Genomic DNA, 20,417 nt, shown 5'->3' with positions numbered 1-20,417 from the left:
TCCGATAATCCAACAATTCTCAAATAATTAAGCTTACCCTTTCGATCATCTACTCTCGTATCAAATATGGAGGTACCACTATGAAGCGTAAAGGCCAATTATGCCATTAAATCGTGTACTTTCTTGTTCAGAATATTAAACCATACTTGGTAAAGAGTCTTGGTATCACTATCAATAAACCAAATATAACTTTCACAGCTATAGCCTATAGCTTCACTTTGAATCGTGAAGAAACTTAGCCTCAACTCAACTCAACTCCAACAGCAAGGATAGGATAAGCACGTGAAGAACCAGAGCCCCTCCTTAACTCAAACGCTTGTATAGGGATCCCACATCGTCGCATTCTAATCAGCTTTGTCTATATCTAAAACCAGAAAACCCCAAATGCAGCCCCAGCTAGAGTAAGGGACACCTCCTCCCCACTCATTTATAATGTGTATTCTACACCAAATGCTGCCCATTTTCACATGCTTTCTGATCTACCAGATTCCATGTTAAACTCACCTACAATAGTTTACAAATCTACCCTTGATGAATGCATCAGAATGCAGGTACCAGATGGGCAAAAGTGGTAGCTGAAAGTCTGGAGTGAAGGCAAGGAATATATGCCTAGCTTATAAAATTGACACAAGAAGATTTCAGTGTCGAGGAAGTTACGTATGAAAGTTAATGTAACAGAAGGATCAGAATAATGACCAGAGTGGCTAGCTGGCAATTTTACGATGTAATCTAACTGGGAGGGCCAGTTATAAACTTATAATGCTGAAAGCAACTTATCAAGAAGAGAGATCTACTACCTCTAACTCAATATTCGTTGCTTTCATCTTTTCATGTTGTTGATGATCCAGTGGTGGCTTCTAGCTTAGAACTTAGGCACAGATAATGGGGAAGACAGGTAAATGGCTTAGAAGCTTCTTGACAGGAAAGAAAGACAAAGATCACAAGGACAAGGAAAAATGTCCCACTGCTGCTGCTGCTGCTACTACCACTCCCTCTAATCAGAATTGCTCACCTGCTCCAACTTTTGAGCAGAATCCCAGTACTCCAAATTCAACACCGAAAGAGAAGAAGAGGTGGAGTTTCAGAAGGTCATCTGCCACATCCCCAGCTTCAAAGGATTCAAGTACTGTGGAAGCACCAACCACACCACCACCTGTGCACACCACATTGGATTTATCTGATAAATATGATGAGCAGAAAAAACATGCCTTGGCAGTGGCGGCAGCCACAGCTGCAGTTGCTGATGCAACCGCAGCTGCTGCACAAGCTGCAGCTGCTGTCATGCGGCTGACAGCAGCTGCCAATGAAAAATCTGCTGCCATTGAAGAGGCGGCCGCCATCAAAATTCAATCTGTCTTCCGCTCTTATCTGGTATGGAAATATGGAAGTCCAATCTCTGTTCTTAATCTGGAAAAAATCTTGCATACAATGTTTTCGCGCTTGAACTGTTATGTTTTGTTTTTTTGCAGGCAAGAAAAGCATTGTGCGCATTGAAAGGACTAGTAAAGTTGCAGGCATTGGTAAGGGGTCACCTGGTGAGAAAACAGGCCAAAGCGACACTGCGGTGCATGCAGGCATTGGTGACGGCACAGGCTCGAGCTCGAGCTCAGAGGATTCGAATGGTGGAAGATGGAAACACTCTTAATTCTAGGCCATCCACCGGCAGAAGGTCTTTACAGGACAATCGGCTCAGGCATTCATATAATGTAAGTTACCAAAGTCTTAGATTCCACTGCATTTCTGTTATTCTCAAACAGTATAACTTGTCAGAAACTCATTAATCTCTTAGAGCTGTGCTGGTTTAGTATTATTCTCAAAAACATTCCCTGTGTGCTTTTACTTTGAGTTGTTCTGTTCATATGAAATAGTAGATAGGTTTCTTATTACACCAATAATATTTGGTATGCAATGTGATTATGTTACTGTAGGAATTTGATAAAGGCATGGAAGAGAACATTAAGATTGTGGAGATGGATCTTGGGGATGCAAAAGGAAATGTGAAGAGCAGAAACAGCTACTCGAATCACACACAAGCAGATCGATCAGAATCTAGATTTTCTACTCAGTCTGCACCAAATCACCAACCATACATAAAGCCAGACAACTACAGCAATGTCTCACCAGCTCCATCAACTCTAACTCAGGACATGATGAGTCCTGGAGCCTGCAGTGGCCATCTTGAGGACTTTTCCTTCGGAACAGCTCAAAGCAGCCCCCAGTGCTACTCTGCAATGTCCAAACCAGATCCATCGAGAGTTCCTTTTGCTTTTCCTAGGCCAGATTATGCCGAACATTATTCCTACGACTATCCACTATACCCAAACTACATGGCCAATACACAATCTTCAAAGGCCAAAGCTAGATCACAGAGTGCACCAAAGCAAAGACATCCAGATGCATTTGAGAGGCAACCAAGCCGATCACGAAGGACATCAGTGGAAGGAAGGAATCATATTCCAAGAGCTGTGAAGATGCAGAGGTCATCTTCACATGTAGGTTCCACTGCTCAAAATTACCAGTACCCTTGGTATAATATCAAGCTGGATAGATCCTCAGTTTCACTAATGGAAAGTGAGTGTGGCTCAAGCAGTACTGTGCTCACCACAAATACCAACTACTGCAAATCTCTTGTTGCTTTTGATGTGAGGATTACTCTAGCTCAAGTCATACTAGTCAATTTTGAACTTATAAAAAGACCGAATATCTGATTCATATTGAATCTTTGTATTGTGTTTGCAGGGACATGGAAGTAGGTACTAATAAACAGTGCATGAAGAAAATGCAGAGAGAACTTAGAGCATGCAGGCTTCAAAGGGAGTGGACTAAGACGGTGAAGATCTTACTCACCATACTTTCTTACCAAGATTATAAATTTTTTGGGGTTTTACTACTGGTTTTGCAAGATTGTATTTTATTGAATTTCCCTTCTTGTGTAGAAAAGTCCCATTTCGCATTTATTGTTTGCATTTGGCAAAATGTGCTCTAGAGGCTTACAGGTTCAGATAAGTATCACAATGTAATTGAACTGTAAACTGTCTATATAATTCACCAAGCATTATTTTCAGATACAATTTCCTTTTTCTATAAATCAGTATTGTCTGGTATATCTTCCCCTCAGAAAAAGAAAATAAGAAAAGACTAACATGGTATGACCATCAGAAAACCTCGTTACGGTATAGTTCAGCAATTGTGCCAAGGGAATAGCAGCCTTCTGAGGCATAGGAGATGAGACTGCGGAGACCTGAAAGTAGTTGCCACTTATTTTAGCTGGTTAAATGGTCTTATTCTACTGTGAGGCCTTGTATGTGGTTTTCTGTTGGTGTCACTGATACTAAATCTGATAATATTCACCAAATAGTATTTTAGGTGAGGAGAACGACTTATTTATAACTCCATTAAACACTTGGCCATTTGAATGTGACAGTGGGGATCCTCAAGTTCATGTTCCTCAGTTTCTATGCCTGTCGACTCCAACCTGGTCCAGCGGTCCAGCCAATTGACTCTAGAGCAACAAATAGACAAGACCATATTTGTTTATAGAAAATGTGGAGTCAACCTCGCCATCCATATGATCGATGATTGAACTAAATCAGATAAACTAATTGACTCATCGTTCCCTGCATCCTCACATCTATTGTTTTGTAAACGATATGTCGACATATCACCATTGATCTATGAGAGTATGAGACTGCGATAGGAAGTTATTACACCACAAACATTTGTCTAGTATCTGAACCCTCTTCTTTTTCAGATGAAACTAATTGACCCATCGTTCCCTGCATCCTCACATCTATTGTTTTGTAAACGATAAGTCGACATATCACCATCGATCTATGAGTATGAGACTGCGATAGGAAGTTATTACACCACAAACATTTGTCTAGTATCTGAACCCTCTTCTTTTTCAGATGAAATTGACATGCTAACTACCATTAAGTGTAGCAAAGACACGTTACTCGTCAAATATACAACAAGTTGTGAGAGCAACTAGCATCATACCCATACAAAAATATAAACGACATGCTTGTTTATACAAAACAACCCTTTGTTTTGCAGTTAAAGTAGAGCATCACCCTCCTAAGGACATAAATTACTCTAGTACTCTTGTGCCTATTGGATCACCTGAGACATTAAAAGTTTAAACTGTTGTAAACGTACTGTAAAAGTTTGACCTCATCTCTTTTTAATGGTATCCTTCAGAGGGAGTATGAGCAAAGGGGTTTGCTAAAACGGCTCATAGAAAACACCCTGAATTCCTAAACTGAGCGTTATTTCATCAAGTTTTAAGAGTTTAACGCCACAACTTGTTGAACATGGCAATTAAGGTATGTAGTTCGATTAACATCTTCTATATTTATCTGGTAATTAGCTTACCTGTTGCTCACTGTCAAAACAATGACATGGGGTCCCATTCAAACCAACTTCGGATAGCAAAAGCATTTCAACATGATATAACAAGGTTTGAAGTCGCTCGATCAAGCTCCCACATTGCTATGGCTGTCTGTTTATGTTTACCAGACTAAATGAGCCTCCGGCAGCACAGCCAAGATGGCGATGGGTTTTCTGCCCCTGCGGGGGCGGAGCGACAGAAGTTTTAATTATATATAGCAACTACATATCATTACAAATTCTAGGATTAGAGAAAGTAAAACATTACCGTATTTTGGTGATTCTAGTGTCAGAAAGGCCTTGCCCTTCCAGTCCTTTGCGTTAGCAATGTCTCCTGCACTTATCTGGAAAATGTGCCTTACTGCCAACTATCAAGAGTAACTACATATCGATCGGCTTCACGGCCAGGGCAATTTTATAGTGTCTCGGTTATGAGAATAAAACTTTATACCAGGTTATTGATGCAGGCTTTCATAAAAAACCCCAGTAAACACTTAGGTGACTGTGTAAAGGATATTGTTTCAGCATCGGGTAGCTGGTCTGGAGCATCAAACATCCTGCAGATCCGTTGTTTGTCTTTCCTAAACATGAGTCTTGCTGTTGCTGCATAGGCTAGCACATTAGTCTTGCTGGATTTTTTGGATCTTAAATGAACACTCCACTACCAGGATATATTTCTGCATAACAATAAGTATAACAGATAAGCCTCCAAAATGACATGCATTGGCTACTATAAACACATCAACTGGACTTTCTGATCAAGTCCCCAAGACTTGGTACAATTTCATATCAGGTTGTTCAACGGTTACCTTGGTTGGTCATGTAGACAGCATTCACAGCAACATTGCAATGTTTTTATTGAATACGACGGCATATATGTGCAGGCTTTTGCTAGCTGCTGATAATAATTTTCTCATGTCATGAACGGTAAGTTATGGATAAAGAGTAGCGCATAAGATTTGAGTGAGTAACTGAGTATCAGCATTGCAGGGAAGTATAGGCAATCAAATAGGAGAATTTTCATGTTCAAATGAAGAAATTCACCACAAGAATGCATCAAACAAAGTGTGTTATGTGCTCACGCAGCTCACCTAAATTCAGCAAAGGTTTCTGTAATTGCAATATTCCGATCCCACCTTTGAAGTTAGATAGCACACAATTAGATGATTAAAGCATACTCTATATCAGAGACTAAGGAAGCAAGATTTCCAACATTTGGTTCATCAGAGGCGAAGCACAAACTTTCAGTTGTGCACTTGCAATGCAAATCACAGACTTTCGCTACACATAAAATCAAAGTTCGACTTCTCAATTTCACACTAAGCATCACCGTTTTAAAATATGATCAGACAGCTCCAATATGACTTCGAATCAACTAAGCTAAACTGATTTACATTTACTTTGGTTAGGGCATCACTCCTACTCTCCTAGTAATATATCCAGTGATCCTATACGAAACAACACATCTTGAGCACCAAATTAAAACAAATGTTCCAAACAGGAGATAAGATTTCGATTACCGTCAAGTTCTGCCAAACTGAAATCACAGAAACGACATCAGACTTCAAATTGCTCAGTTTACAAAATCGAAACTAACGAAATTCGTTCTTACCATCTCGGTGTGCAACTGGGCATCATCAAGTTATTGCAGGTATAGATCCCTGCTTCCTAAAGCTTCCTTGTTTTTCGGCATCGATTTCTTCAGCGATCACTGCGCATAATAGGTGACGAAATGAATATATTCATTCATTCCAAGAATTTTAATTGGGCCCTTCTGGGCTCAACTTGAAAATGGGCTTTCATTATTACCAAATATCCAAACCCAAAATGAACCCATGTTCTGATTGTGCTCAATTTAAGCTTAGCTAGGCATTCTTCCAAAATACATAATTAAATCTCCAAGGTGTGAAAGCAATTCAGTCTAAACAGCTTCAATAATTCATCTCATATATAGTATAAGCACTACACATGCATGGCAATATCTCAATATATATGCATATGGTATTATGTTGGCTGCTATTCATGAGTCTGAATGAGCTAGCTAGCTAGAGAGAGATTCCTAACTCACAATCTTACTCACTGATTCCCTTAAAGAGTCTCTAGCTAGTATTGCTCGATCGATCTGTAGCTATTTCATGTTCTCGATCTTTCTGTCAAACTCATCGGAAAGAAGTTGAAGTGAAGATAGAGGCATGCACTTAGTAGAGTGCTTAAGAAACATTCATTCATGTATTCATGAGATTCCATTCCATTATGCGACGAACTCTGGCCACATCCTCTAGTCCTCTTCAGTAATGATTGGTTATCAAAGTCCATCTTGTGAGTTGTGGTCACCTCTCCTAGGATACAGAGCGCGCATTCCCATCTTCGCTTTTGCATACGAAATGTGTTGCCTAATTGCTTTGCAATGTTTGCATGCATCCTTGATTTCGTTACGATTATATTAGATTGGACGTTAACTCTAAAACCTTTCGATTTGACTGATAACTAGTACTAGGTACGTGGAGAATGGGAGATCATGAGGGGTCAACTAAGAGCATATATACTCGTGTAAGCCATGATGGCCGGTCTGCAACAATAATATTGGATCGATGTCACTTCTGACGATCTGTACTTCAAGAATGTGTTCTGCATAAGTGATAAAATCTTTTTTATGAAATACATAAAAATATCGATCACTTCAAATATCAACAATTCTTAACCAGATAATTAGACACTGATGATGAATAATTTGCTCTGCTAAAGTTAATTTAATATCGACATAAACACTAGATGATACTGTAGGTGGGACTGTGATATATATATATATATATATATATATCTCTCTCTCTGTTTTGAGGATATTGCAGCCACCTTTTCCTTCTGGTTCCATTCAATAGTGGACCTTTTCTCCTTCTCAACTAACAATTCATATTGTCTTCAAAATAAAGATACATAACAAATCTTATATTGAAACTCGATCCGATGAATAGCAGAATTACACAAATTTTGGGAAGAAATCTTCGTACGTATTCCCACAATTTAGCATTTCTCTTTCCGTTGTATATGAATCATTATTGTACATCCATTTATTTAGTTAGTTATAACTCGTACATGAGTATGTGATATATACATCCATGTACGACAGTACGATAGACGACGCGGTTAACAGTGTCATGTAAAGCAAATTAATTTGATCAGTACTAAGTAAAGTAAAACTATCAATTACCATTCACTCTAAATAGGACATCACAAGTTCGCAACTACTCCAACTTTCTGCAATTGATTGCCATACATATATACGTACTAATTAAAACATTGTTGTGGTTGATCATCATCTAATACGCCAATTATATATAACATGGTTCTCTGGAGTTTGCAACTCTACAGCGATCCATATACACATCGGACATCGCACATTTGCACATAACAATGATCATATCGAAAGTCACTTAGCACTTAGTGAAAATATAAGATAAAACAACAACGAGTAATAGCAGCGGAATATGTAGAAGAATTTTATTTTTATATTAAATACACAATATTATAATGATTACACCTTAATCAATAATAATATTATTCTCAAAAGTAAAAATATTTCTTACTTGATAGTCACAATCAAGTATGAAACAAACTCACTACGATCGTTGTTTCAAGTGTCGATACAACCTTACTAAGATCGTTGTAATCACACGTACTTCGACTTCACTAAGTTTGTCGATATTGCCACGAATGTCTTCAATGGAGTCACTAAGATCTCTTAACACAAAACTCTTCTTTAATGTGAATTTCTTCTCTCTTATTTTCACCTTTTTGTGTCTTGTCCATGTCTCTCCTCTCCATTAAAACCTACTACCTATATATATATATATATATATATATATATATAACCACTAGTCAATTAAATCCAAATCCCTTCCTAATACAACTTTATATAGAAAAGGAAAAATCCATATAAATATGTAATACAAATTTTAATCCAAAGCCATTTTCTATAAAATTTTCTAAATATCCAAATATATATTATTTTACCCATATAATCAAATCGGTGGAATCCTTTTTCCGGTGGAAATCAAACCATAATTTTTTCATAGTCTAATTAGAAAACAACTACAATTCTCCTTTTGCATATCTAATCTTCATGACTTGTCCTCCACACATTTAGGTCTTCATCAATTATATGGATGCCAATATATGTACCTTCACTTAAGTTCCTGAATTTCTGATCATAGATACAATATTTATGGGATCACATAACGATATAATGTGATATATATACCTGCATGCATGACCACCCCTTGGAAATGCGTAGAAGTTTTGTAGGTTGAAAATGCGTTATATGGGTCATTTGTGAAGTAGAGTCCTGTGAAGTAATATATATGGGTACGATTTGTTCAAAACTCTGTATGTAAGTAATCGCACCGGGAACGATTGCATTAACTGATTAACCCACAATTAAGATCAACCTAGCTAGGACCTCATAGAAAGATGGGCCATAATTAATCTTAGCAATACATGCATTTTGAAGATAGAAAGATTGTTGAAGTTCAAAGTCTACTTCATATGACGTCGTTGATGTAGGTTCAGTGAACTATATATGTGCATAGTGCATACAGAAGTGGGTTTGCATTGGTTAATCTAAAAAAAAAAGTCGGTTTTGTTGGTGGGGGAATGGTGGCAATGATAGATTGATAGGGAAAGATAACTCGATCGAGGTCTTTTGTGGGGATGTTCTTAACTTGTAACATTTGTAAATATGCCAAGATGAACTGAGAAATCCTATTAAAAGTTTGAAACCCTAGCAATATGTATATCGATCATCACGAGCATGATTTTAATTTCAACGATAGATCCATGTTCGCTATTATATTCTATTATCATTTCCATCTTACTTTAATTTTTGAAAGTTTTCAATTATGTAATGAGCCTGTGTTCAATAATGATGCAATTAGATTGATCTGGAAATAATTACTTGGAGTATACATGATGAACGGTGCGTGTCATCAGGTTATGGAACTCCTATTATGGTCATTATTAAACTGAAGGCGGTATGCATATTACACGGAGATGGTTAAGCATGTAAACGTTCAGATAGAATAGAACTAAATATACACGAGGCTGGGAGATAATAGGACGGTCACTTTAGTTTTTCACGCTGACTATCTATTTAGGACGATGCTAAGAAAAACACACCTCCAACAACTTCTCTAAATGATTCTCTATAGTTTAGTTTTCAAGTACATGGTGGATTTCTACATACAAGTAAACGTACATGATAATGAAATTAAGACTTACATCTATATACGTGATATACTTCTGCTTCTAATTGCTTTCTAGCTACAACTATACTTACATCTATGACACATTTGCTCAGTATGATAGTCCTCGTAATGCTCTCGTTAAGTTCTTACAAACTAATTACTCGGGATTTCATAATTATCAGTTTTCATAGTATGATGATCTACTTTCTGTATCATATTTGTTAAAGATTTGTTTTTTTTCTCTTGGCAGAGTTTTGGTCTAGCCCTCCTTGATATATATTTTAGTTTTAGTTTTTACTAAAAGGAAATATGTGTGGGGCTAAGTCCTAGGCTTGGTTTCAAACCCTTAATAAAAAACAAAAACAAAAAAAAACAACAACTACTATACTAACCTTAGCTTCTTATCGAAAAAAAATCTATACACCCTTTAATTAATATTTCATAAAGGGGAGATTATAAAAAAATTAATTTGAACATTGGTAATTAGAAAAAAAATCACCAAAGATTTAGAAATTATAAAAAAGTCAATTTTGAAAAACCTTTAGACCGTTACCCAGAAATTTAGCCAAAATTACACAATGTCACTGCCCATTACTATCTCTCCCTAAAATAATTTAAAAAAACAGACAGAGCTTATCGGATTTCTCGATCCAGGCCTCGTCGACTTCGTCTGCAGGTGCGGTGACATGCCAAGGTCGAAGGCGCAGGGACATGCCAAGGTCAAAGGCAAGGAAACAACGTCGACCAGAGAAGCTAAGGTCAGTGGCACGGGGATGGTGTAGAAGGAGCGTTGTCTGGGACAAGCCAAGGTCGGAGGAGCAGGGACAACGTCGAGACCACGAGGTTGAAGATCTGGAGGTGGCGGCGACGACGGCTGGTGGACAGCAACAAAGAGCTGAAGGTGGTGACGATCTAGAGGCGATGACGACGTTGTGGAGTGGAGAAGACGACGTTGTTGTTGCTGCTGATGCAGCTCGCCGGAAAAAAGATGTTGGCTAGATATATTGACATGGGTGCCCAAAGTAGTTATCTAGGTGCCTAAGTCAGAATTTCTGTTTTTCTTTTGGTGTTTCTTTTTTGTTTCTTCAATTTCAATTTTTTACCCGTCACACCACATATCACACTAGCGTCACACTACATGTCACAGAACAATGTTTGTGTGATAGGTAGTAAGACATGCAGATAACTAGTGTGATAGATAGTGTGTAGTTAGGCTGGGGATGTGACATGACATTAATGTCGATATTTGAATCGTATGAGTTGATTTGAGAAGTTTAAAATCACATAACAGTAAAAAAATTAAGGTTCGTTATTTATAGTCATTCATCTTATTCTTTTTATTTTTCTTGTCACAACATAGTCACATAAAACAGTGTGACAGTGGGTGTGATAGTTGGTGTGACAGTTAGTGTGACAGCGGGTGTGACATGTAGTGTGACATGGGTGTGACAGTTAGTGTGACAACGAGTGTGATAGGTACTGTGACAAGGGGTGTGACAACGAGTGTGACAGGTAGTGTGACATAAGTGTAATGAGTAGTGTGAGAACAAGTGTGATAGGAGGTGTGACAGGTAGTGTGAAATGAAATGTGACAGTGAGTGTGATAAGTAGTGTGATAGGTAGTGTGATAGAGATGTGACATGTAATATAACATGTAGTGTGAGAACGAGTATGACATGCCGAGAGAAAATATCTGAATATGCGAAATGATGTTAAAAATCAAAAGAGATTGGTATAAGTGTGCTCATAATGAAGAAAATAATTAAAATTAGGGAGTCTTAAACTCTGATTTCACCGGAATAGTTTGGAGCATCATCATGAATGGCGACAGCCTCTTGCGAGTGTTGATGTGCCTTGTACGGTGGTCCGTTCATAGTGAGTATGGTATCCATATTTTTTATTCTTAAATAACACTATACATAAATGGTATTATAGACTGATCCATGTCCTACCACCGTACTACTTATACGTACTTCCGCGAGACTTGAGTGTCATCTATTTATCTATATACAGTTATACACACACGAGAAATACGGCTTATTAGATAGAGACGCCCTCCACCGGATGAGCCGTACGTTGGAGTTTGGCCTCGGGGAAGTTCTTGTCACCATGAAAATGAGTCTCTTGAGTAGGACTGTAGGAGACCGATGAATGTTAAACGGAGAATGATGTCATCAGGATTAGTAGTACGTCTTTCTCGTCATGATTAGAGTGGGAAAAATGTTAGAAAAGAGAAGTGGATAATGCAAAAGCTATCTTTCTCTTTATGTTAGGTCAAAACGAACTAGAGATCAACCATTGTGGACTGCCCTGGCCACCTGATTATTTCATCCCACATGAAACACATCACAACATTTTCTCGACGTTTGCATCAACGTGCACATCGTTTTCTTCTCTCAACTTTCCTTTTTTCCTATTTTATTTTTCTTATAATTTGAAATAAGATGAAGATAATATTATTGATAAACAAATAGCTAGCTAGACTGAAAATTATTAACGGATCGGAGCTCCTAGGTGATGGCGTACGCGTAACCTTGGGTGAGTGGAAGCAGATGTGGAGAATGGGTTTAATTTGGAAGTGAGATCCTAGCTATGATACCAAACAGTAATTAGACAAAATTTGATATAGGTATTAGATATTTGAAATACATGGATTATGGGATATCAATCATCTTTCATCAAGCTATTGCTTAATAACTTAATTATGCACTTCATGCTTACATGCATGAGGTAGCTAGTCATCGATGATGTACTCAGTAATGACATCAGTGAATATATTTTTGGAAAATAGATGAATATTGATCATTCATATTCATGTACTCACCCTACTTTCCAAAATTTCTTTTACAGAACGATGAGCATCGAAAACTTGTAATATTAATAGTCAAATATTTTTAATTTTTCTCCAAATTAGAGAATTTCTTCTCTTAACAGTTGTGTAAAACACAAGCGTCTAGAAGTCTCGTAGTTGTAGGCGTGTTGTTTGGTCAACTTCTAATTTTAGGACGAGGACCAACTTGGACCACACGTCAACTATATATCCAAAGGGGCAGAGACTAAGTAGTCATGCTTATTATAGCAAATATCACTAGGTCAATGGGAGTGAGATTAATTCCTTATCTCCCACAGATAAAACAGAAGAGTAACTATCCAATACAATTTCGTTTTTCTTGGATAAGATAGCAGACGCCACTGTGATGTGGATTATCTGATCTAATGACAACAGAATATATGATAATTATGACTGTGCGTTTGTGTTTGTTTATAAAATAATTCGTTACCTAATCGGTTGAAGTATCCGAATCCCTAACCACAATGAAAACCAATGATTCAATTAAGGTAAGGATTAACACACGCGTCGTCTGAATCGCATTTAGTTGTGGCTCGTGGTTACCATACACCATCTTCTCTCTGAACCTATAAAATATGAGGCAAAATTGCCATCACTCTGAAAACGCACGCAGAGAACGAGCACTATTCAAATAACAAGAGTGCTTAAATTACTATTGTAAGAATACAGAGAATTGTGAAAGGAGACTATACTGTTGTGGGGAAGCTGATGCATGTTATTGTACTTCAAGATCGAGCACCTATCCATACATTCTATCCAGGTAAATTATCAGTCCATTCCTTTACTTTTTTCTTTAAGTGAGATCAAACTAAATGCAGATTAACTGTTTGATATTACGAAAGAAAATTCATCCTCAATTTAAAATAAATCCAGATGATCTTTTGTGTGATTCATCATCTTGATCATATCAAGACTTGAACAGATTTCTTCTGACCTATGAATACAAACTGATAAACGTGATGTGTATACTCATAGGTTCATAGCTAAGAATTGTCTGATATATATTACGATATGATTTGCTCAAGGGACCCTTTGCTCAAATATTCTTGAAACGTAACATTTATTTATTTGGTACTTTTATTTGACTAATATCAAAATTAATAACTCTTACCCGTTCTTATTGCGTCCTTTTATCCTTAACTTTATTAGAAACGTTTATCACATAAGTTATAAACAGTAAAACACTACATAATAATGGGGGAAACTGTAATGCCGATTGGGACTGTCATGTGACTTTGGTGAAGGATTTTGCGAACTTCGTTCAGACCTTAAGTTTATTAAATTAATTATCCTCTCAAAATATTTGTGTGAATTTCACATTTTATAACTTTATGAGGATTTCAAAATATGTCGCTAGAACAATTTTGCATGAGATTATCACACCTATATATATATATATATATACACAATATGTCTATATATATAATATGTATGTATATATATATATATATGACCCTTTCACTAATTAAGAGATCCATTTTTTGGGTATTTTAAATGGATATATCGCTTGACCAACTTCTTAATCACATTTTAACATCTCCACTATTCAATATTTAGATTATAATGTGTGAATCAATTCTGTAAAATTTTAGCCAAAATGAATGTGCTTAAATAATTCAAAACTGAGAATTAAACTTATAAGCATGAATGGTTCATGCTTGATAGATTTGGTGCGTCCATTGCTTTCACCAAGTTTGATACCTTAAAGATCACAATTTTGGTTAAAATTTTACAGAGGTAATTTACACGTTAGACTCTAAAATTTGAATGGTGGAGATGTGAAAATGTCATCAAAAAGCTGATAAATGAGTCATCCCTTTAAAAGACCCAAAAAGGATCCCTTAGTGTATCTGATATCGTCTACTTTCATAAGCCTTTTAATATAACGAAAATGTATATTGTGTAATCTTCATTTCTCAAGATTTATGTGAAATTTATTATATATATGATATTCACATTTGCATAGCGAGATCGATCAAACTAGGTTATATGCCATTGTCAAATACGTACAAGCTTTCTTTATCTCTATACTACTTTGCCTGTTTAGTTTCTTGTGTGAAACTTTGGCGAAGAAGCAAAAAAAGAAAATCATGCCTGTCTGTTGGAGCGAATTGAATGATCGGGCCGAGAGCAGCCCCCTCTTCCCCTCACTCTCCTTTCCCTAATATGAACCTTGAGTCATCAAAGCCTTTCTGACTCGGCCTGGCCCGGTCGCCCTACGCGACTGGCGCTTCAAAAGACGAAACTCACTTCGATTACATTTCTTCATGTTCCCCTGCATGGTAGCACTTATTATATGAAATTTTTTAATGCTATCGGGTAGGTGAGACACTACCAGAATAAAGACGTTAGGCAAATAAATTATTTTGTCAGCTAAGAGTCTCAGGTGTCATATAATTACTTAGCCAACGAAATTTTCGTCTGCTCAGATCGGTACCGTAACAGATTAGCCGAGGAAAAAAACAAAAAAAATTCTAAAACTGTGTAAGGCGAAAAATTATTTTTGTCATCTAGTATTTTTAAGGACGCCTTATTCCTCTAAGGTGACTAAAAAATTGTCGCTAAGGCCTTAGGAGACGAAACCCTTTCGTCAATTAAGTAATGAAAATTATTTAATTTTTTAAAATTGTGTAATGTGCTAGTATTAGTTTTAGTATTTTAATTTATATAATTAGTTGGTATGTATTAAAATTATACGGGTACTTATATTATTTACCAATAATTAAGATTTTAGTCTTAAATAAGGACCTCCCACCTCCACTCACCCACCAAACTGTCAAAAATCGCCACCACGGCCGTCATCACCACCACCAAATTCCATTTATTTTTTCTTCTCCCCTCTTCCTTTGAACTATATGTATCACCACCACCACCAAAACAAAGGAGCTCACCCAAATACCATAGCCTAGAACAATCAAAGTCTAATCAAGAAACCAAATTAATCCACCACTATGGTCGGCTGTCACCAATGTCTCTGCTCTTCCCCACCCCGTCACCAATCAACTAAAACCACCAGCACCAAATTGAAATACCACCGCAATAGGCGACCATTTACGTTGTTTCAAACACCAATAAACCACCACCAAAACCACATGCCGCCACCGATCTCGTAGACCCTTGCAAAACCTTCGATCTGAAGCTAGAGCCAATCAAAACCGTCACCATCAATCTAGCTTTTGTATCATACTTAAAAGGTGTGAGGTGTTGGATAGATCTAAGAAACCAAATGTGAAATCGAGTCGGGTATGAAGAGGAGAGGATAAACTCACCACCAACCACTAAAGAAAGTCGCCAGAATGCACAAATCTTTCCGTCTGCGTTTTGCCTGCGCGGCTAGGTGTAGAAAAAGAAAGTGAGTTGCATGAGAGAGAGAGAATACAAATGGTATTAACCGACGAAAGAAACTAAAATTAAATTGAAATATAAACTTAATATTCTAATGTGATAGTTGTAAAATGTGAGATATTAAAATTGAGATACTTACTATTTGTTGAATTCTCCAAGTGAAATTATAAACTGGTATCAACATTGGTCGGCGTGCGTCCTCCAGCACTAGGAGAGTAAATAGAATCAAACACAACATCTCTACTACTACTTGTCCTCGTATGCTCTAATAACAGTATCGTCGACTTCAAAAGTGCTAATTATACAAACCAAATTGTTCATGACTTCTCAAACATTCTGTGCAAGGCCTTTCTAAAAATCTCAAACATTCTGTACGTGGAATTTAAACCAGTATCAACATTGGTGGGCGTCCTCCAGCACTAACCCTAATCAGGGATCGACTAAATAGAATCAGACACAACATCTCTTTTACTATTTCTCCTCTCATGGTCTGATAACAGTATCGTCGATTTCAAAAGGGCTAATTATATAATAATATAAACCAAACAAAATTTGTTCATGACTTCTCGCAGGTGCCCCAGATCACTGACCCTCTCGTACATCTTCGTTGCCGTCTCTTCTGCTAGCTCTCTCTAATTATGTATGGACTCTGTAGATCAGTGTTGAATACTTGAAGGTATACTGTTACGTGTGAGTCCACTTGTGGGTTCCACTATCCACTCAAAGATCCTTTCCTCCAATTCATCTTCATCTTCTCGACTTCACCACCTTATATATACACCCAGCCCTCCATGGCGTTTCATTCCAGATCGAGCTAGCTTGAATACCCCATAGTTGCCTTCAAAGAAATCTTAGGCTATATCCTTACAACATATCTTCGATCTGGTTCATATATACAGCCTTAAAAACCACAGAGCTTTAGTACTGACTGTTTCTTTTGAAGTGACTCGAAAATGGGAACGGCAGAGCACGATCATGATCAGTACAATCCTCAAAGAGTTGAGATTCCACCACCGAAGCCCCTCCTAACGGCTGTGAAGTCGTCGATGAAAGAGACTTTCTTTCCTGACGACCCTTTCAGGCCATTCAAGAATCAACCCGCAGCTAAAAAAGTAGTTATGGGCTTGCAATACTTCTTTACAATCCTCGAGTGGGCTCCTCGCTACAAGTTAAGCTATCTCAAGTCTGATCTCATCGCCGGAATCACCATTTCCAGTCTGGCAGTTCCACAAGGGATCAGTTATGCGAGCTTGGGAGGGGTGCCGCCAATCGTTGGCATATGTAAGTGACCAAATACAAGCTGCCACATCGTTTACGTATAATGTTAATGTTAATATGTTTTCATGAATTCATGACAGCGTTGATTTACGTAAATACTGTACAAGAATGTGATATAGTGTTTTGGTAAATGAGTGTAGATGGGAGCTTTGTACCTCCGCTTGTGTACGCGATTCTCGGAAGCTCAAGGGATATTGCAATCGGACCTGTGGCTGTTGCATCACTTTTGTTAGCTAGTATATTGTCGGAGGAAGTTAGCCCTACTCAAGACCCAAATCTCTATTTTCAGATGGCTCTCACGGCCTGCTTATTTTCTGGAATTCTTCAGGCTGGACTTGGCTTCTTAAGGTATTTATAAACAAAAGTAACTATATGTTGTAATAAGTTGTAACAAACTTAAAAAGAATCTATTGAAGAAGAAGCGCATCTTTAATTACATACTTGACAATATACCTAGTTAGTATTTTTGAAATTGAGGAACTTTTATTGGCCATGCAGGCTTGGTTTTGTGGTGGACCTTCTTTCTCATGCGACAATATTGGGTTTCATGGGTGGAGCAGCTACTACTGTGATTCTTCAGCAGCTTAAAGGGTTGTTGGGGATAAAACACTTCACTCAAGAAACAGATGTTGTCTCTGTCCTCACATCAGTCATTAAGCACTACGACGAGGTACGTATGTATTTCTCGATCTTCGTATTATCGTATATACATACATCTCTGTCTCTCTCTCTCTCTCATCCATATGTTTCTCTCTTAAAATTATCTTTTTGGGACATCCAAATTTCCAATCTATATGGAATTAATGGAGTGATGCTGACTTGGTCCTTATGTGTTTACATTTTGTAGTGGCAGTGGGAACCTGCTGTGATGGGATTTGGTTTCCTTCTCGTTCTCTTCCTTTGTAAATTCATTGTGAGTAAATGCATGTATCATTTGAAGCTAGCTCTAATGGTTTAACCTTCTACTGTTTTTCCTCCCAACGGTATTGGAGGGAAATTAATATTAAACTATATGTATTTGTACATGCATACATACATATATAAAAAACGAATAGCTTTATCCATGATTATATATAATGTTCTTAAAACGTTTATTAAATGTTGGATGTATTTTCTAACCAAATGTATATATAGATTATTAATTCTTATACAAACTTAAAGAATAATTGTTTTTGTTTGATTCTGACTATGAGCAGAGCAAGAAAAGACAATCTTTGTTTTGGGTAAGTGCACTGGCGCCGTTAGTATGCGTGATCATGGGGAGCCTTCTGGTTTATCTAACCCACGCAGAACATCACAACATTAAAGTGGTAAACACTTCGCTAGCTAACTACTTCATTCATGAAATATAACCTTACTGATCGATTAGATGTGTGTTTAGTTTAACTCTACATATCTATTTGTTTTTGTAGATTGGGACTCTTAAAAAGGGAATAAACCCTGTGACTGTGTCTGACATGGGTAAAATTTTCAAGTCGAGTCATCTTGCCGTCTCCATTAAAGCAGGCTTGATCTCCGGCATTATTGGTCTTGCTGTAAGTTATGAGCTACTCGCAAATATCTCATAATAATTAACCAGGTTAATAACTATAACATATCATATTCTAGGGTTAAATTTTGGCTTGGAATGGTGGTGACTGTACAGGAAGGAGTAGCAGTTGGGAGAAGTTTTGCCACAGTTAAGAACTATCACATTGATGGAAACAAAGAAATGATCGCTTTCGGATTGATGAACATTATAGGCTCTTGCGTTTCTTGCTTCTTGTCAGCAGGTACATACATCTTTCAACACCGTGTCTGACTTTTCCTACATAAATAATAGTGTTCAAATTGAATCATTTCATTGATTAATCATGGCTAAATGTTCTTGAAGGACCATTTTCGAGAAGTGCGGTAAACTTCAACGCCGGATGCAAAACTCAAGTCTCTAATATAGTTATGGCGGTTATGATGTTGATGACACTGCTATTTTTAACGCCATTGTTCGAGTACACACCATTAGTGGTTCTTTCGTCCATTATAGTAATGGCCATGTTCGGCATCATGGACATCCCAGCCGTCATCCACCTTTGGAAGATTGATAAGATTGACTGTATGATATGTTTGGGTGCATATTTGGGTGTTACTTTTGGCAGTGTCGAGATTGGCTTATCTATTGCGGTTATAATTTCTTTGCTAAGACTGATCCTATTCATAGCGAGACCAAGGACCCTCAATTTAGGCAACATTCCAAACACGTCAGTGTATAGAAGTGTTGATCAATACCCAGCTGCAAACAATATTCCAGGAGTTCTCATTCTTCAAATTGATTCGCCCATATACTTTGCCAATTCTAACTACTTGAGGGAAAGGTAAAATATACAAGTTATTGTATGTTATGTAAGAATTATTGTTAATGTGAAACATGATCACATTGAGATAGATATAATAAGTACTGATATATTAATTTGATCTTCTAATTTTGTACACAGGATCTCAAGGTGGATATATGAAGAGGAAGACAGGATAAGAGCTTCTGGAGATATAAGTTTACAATATCTAATCCTAGACATTAGCAGTAAGTGCATGTTCATCTAGATCTGCATCTAGCAGCCTCAATTTACATCTTGATCTATCATTCTATCTCACTTCGCAATCAATTGCTAATATTAACATACATCAAATTATAGCTGTCGGAGGCATCGATACTAGTGGGATCAGCATGCTAGAAGAGGTCAAGAGAAATTTGGATAGAAAGAATCTCAAGGTACAAAGTTATATTCCATCTCTAACTCATTCAAGTTGTACATCCTACATCGATACATTTTCACATAAGCTAATTATCTTCTTTCTCTGAATACATTAGCTTGTATTAGCAAATCCGAGAAGTGAAGTGATTAAGAAGCTGGATAACTCGAAGTTCATTGAAACAATTGGCCTGGAATGGATGTTTGTTACAGTGGAAGATGCTGTACAAGCATGTAAGTTCCAACTGCAAAGCATCAAACCTAGTCCATTAGAAGAAAGGACGAAGACACCGGAGGACAATGTCTAAACCACAAGGACTAATCAAGTACAATGGAAGTTTTGATTCGATCAATCTAATTAATGAAAAGTATCGAGCTTTAACATTTCAATTCACAATGTAGGGGCTGAAAAATGTAGAAGCAAGCGGTAGTTGTATCGCTTAAGAAACTTAGATGTAATCTCGATCAATATCAATAAAGGAATAAACTACATAAATGTAATCATATTACTCAAGTAAAATGAAGTTCACATTTGTACATCATATTAATCTCAATATCAATATATAGATTTGATTGTTCAAAAGCCCA

The 20,417-nt window shown here is 37.2% G+C and overlaps 2 protein-coding genes and 1 long non-coding RNA gene across 5 annotated transcripts; 2 read left to right on the top strand and 1 right to left on the bottom strand.

Annotated features, from left to right (window-relative positions):
* The first annotated feature begins 681 nt into the window (after nt 1-681).
* LOC126790281 (protein IQ-DOMAIN 19) lies at nt 682-3,009 on the top strand. Its single transcript, XM_050516459.1, has 4 exons — nt 682-1,371; nt 1,470-1,706; nt 1,929-2,642; nt 2,740-3,009. The coding sequence occupies exons 1-4, from the start codon at nt 883-885 to the stop codon at nt 2,758-2,760; spliced, it is 1,461 nt and encodes a 486-aa protein (XP_050372416.1). The 5' UTR covers nt 682-882; the 3' UTR covers nt 2,761-3,009.
* Nucleotides 3,010-3,066: 57 nt separating this feature from the next.
* LOC126790282 (uncharacterized) lies at nt 3,067-6,114 on the bottom strand. 3 transcript variants are annotated; one of them, XR_007671708.1, is made up of 5 exons: nt 6,002-6,114; nt 5,199-5,284; nt 4,658-5,066; nt 4,375-4,569; nt 3,067-3,241 (listed from the first exon to the last, which is right to left on the bottom strand). It is a non-coding gene; the product is annotated as an uncharacterized LOC126790282 (long non-coding RNA). The 3 variants fall into 3 exon arrangements; XR_007671707.1 differs by having other exon boundaries at nt 5,481-6,072; XR_007671706.1 differs by having other exon boundaries at nt 3,072-3,241; nt 5,199-6,072.
* Nucleotides 6,115-16,666: 10,552 nt separating this feature from the next.
* Nucleotides 16,667-20,327, top strand: LOC126790262 (sulfate transporter 3.1-like). The gene is made up of 11 exons (XM_050516433.1): nt 16,667-17,106; nt 17,244-17,451; nt 17,602-17,773; nt 17,951-18,016; nt 18,300-18,413; nt 18,516-18,638; nt 18,749-18,875; nt 18,977-19,454; nt 19,575-19,660; nt 19,773-19,849; nt 19,949-20,327. Exons 1-11 carry the CDS (start codon nt 16,779-16,781, stop codon nt 20,135-20,137), a joined length of 1,968 nt encoding a protein of 655 aa, XP_050372390.1. The 5' UTR covers nt 16,667-16,778; the 3' UTR covers nt 20,138-20,327.
* The last annotated feature ends 90 nt before the right edge of the window (nt 20,328-20,417 follow it).

The sequence above is a fragment of the Argentina anserina genome, chromosome 4 (assembly GCF_933775445.1).
Source record: "Argentina anserina chromosome 4, drPotAnse1.1, whole genome shotgun sequence".
Classification (NCBI taxonomy): Eukaryota; Viridiplantae; Streptophyta; class Magnoliopsida; order Rosales; family Rosaceae; genus Argentina; species Argentina anserina.
The sequence above is the reverse complement of the archived record's forward strand: the minus strand, read 5'-3'. Positions and strand labels throughout refer to the sequence as shown.

Coding starts and splice junctions, on each gene's coding strand:
- LOC126790262 (XM_050516433.1), top strand. CDS start 16,779: ATGGGAACGGCAGAGCACGATCATGATCAGTACAATCCTCAAAGAGTT. Junction 17,774..17,950: donor TCATTAAGCACTACGACGAG/GTACGTATGTAT, acceptor TACATTTTGTAG/TGGCAGTGGGAACCTGCTGT. Junction 19,661..19,772: donor TCTAATCCTAGACATTAGCA/GTAAGTGCATGT, acceptor ATCAAATTATAG/CTGTCGGAGGCATCGATACT.
- LOC126790281 (XM_050516459.1), top strand. CDS start 883: ATGGGGAAGACAGGTAAATGGCTTAGAAGCTTCTTGACAGGAAAGAAA. Junction 1,372..1,469: donor CTGTCTTCCGCTCTTATCTG/GTATGGAAATAT, acceptor GTTTTTTTGCAG/GCAAGAAAAGCATTGTGCGC. Junction 1,707..1,928: donor GGCTCAGGCATTCATATAAT/GTAAGTTACCAA, acceptor ATGTTACTGTAG/GAATTTGATAAAGGCATGGA.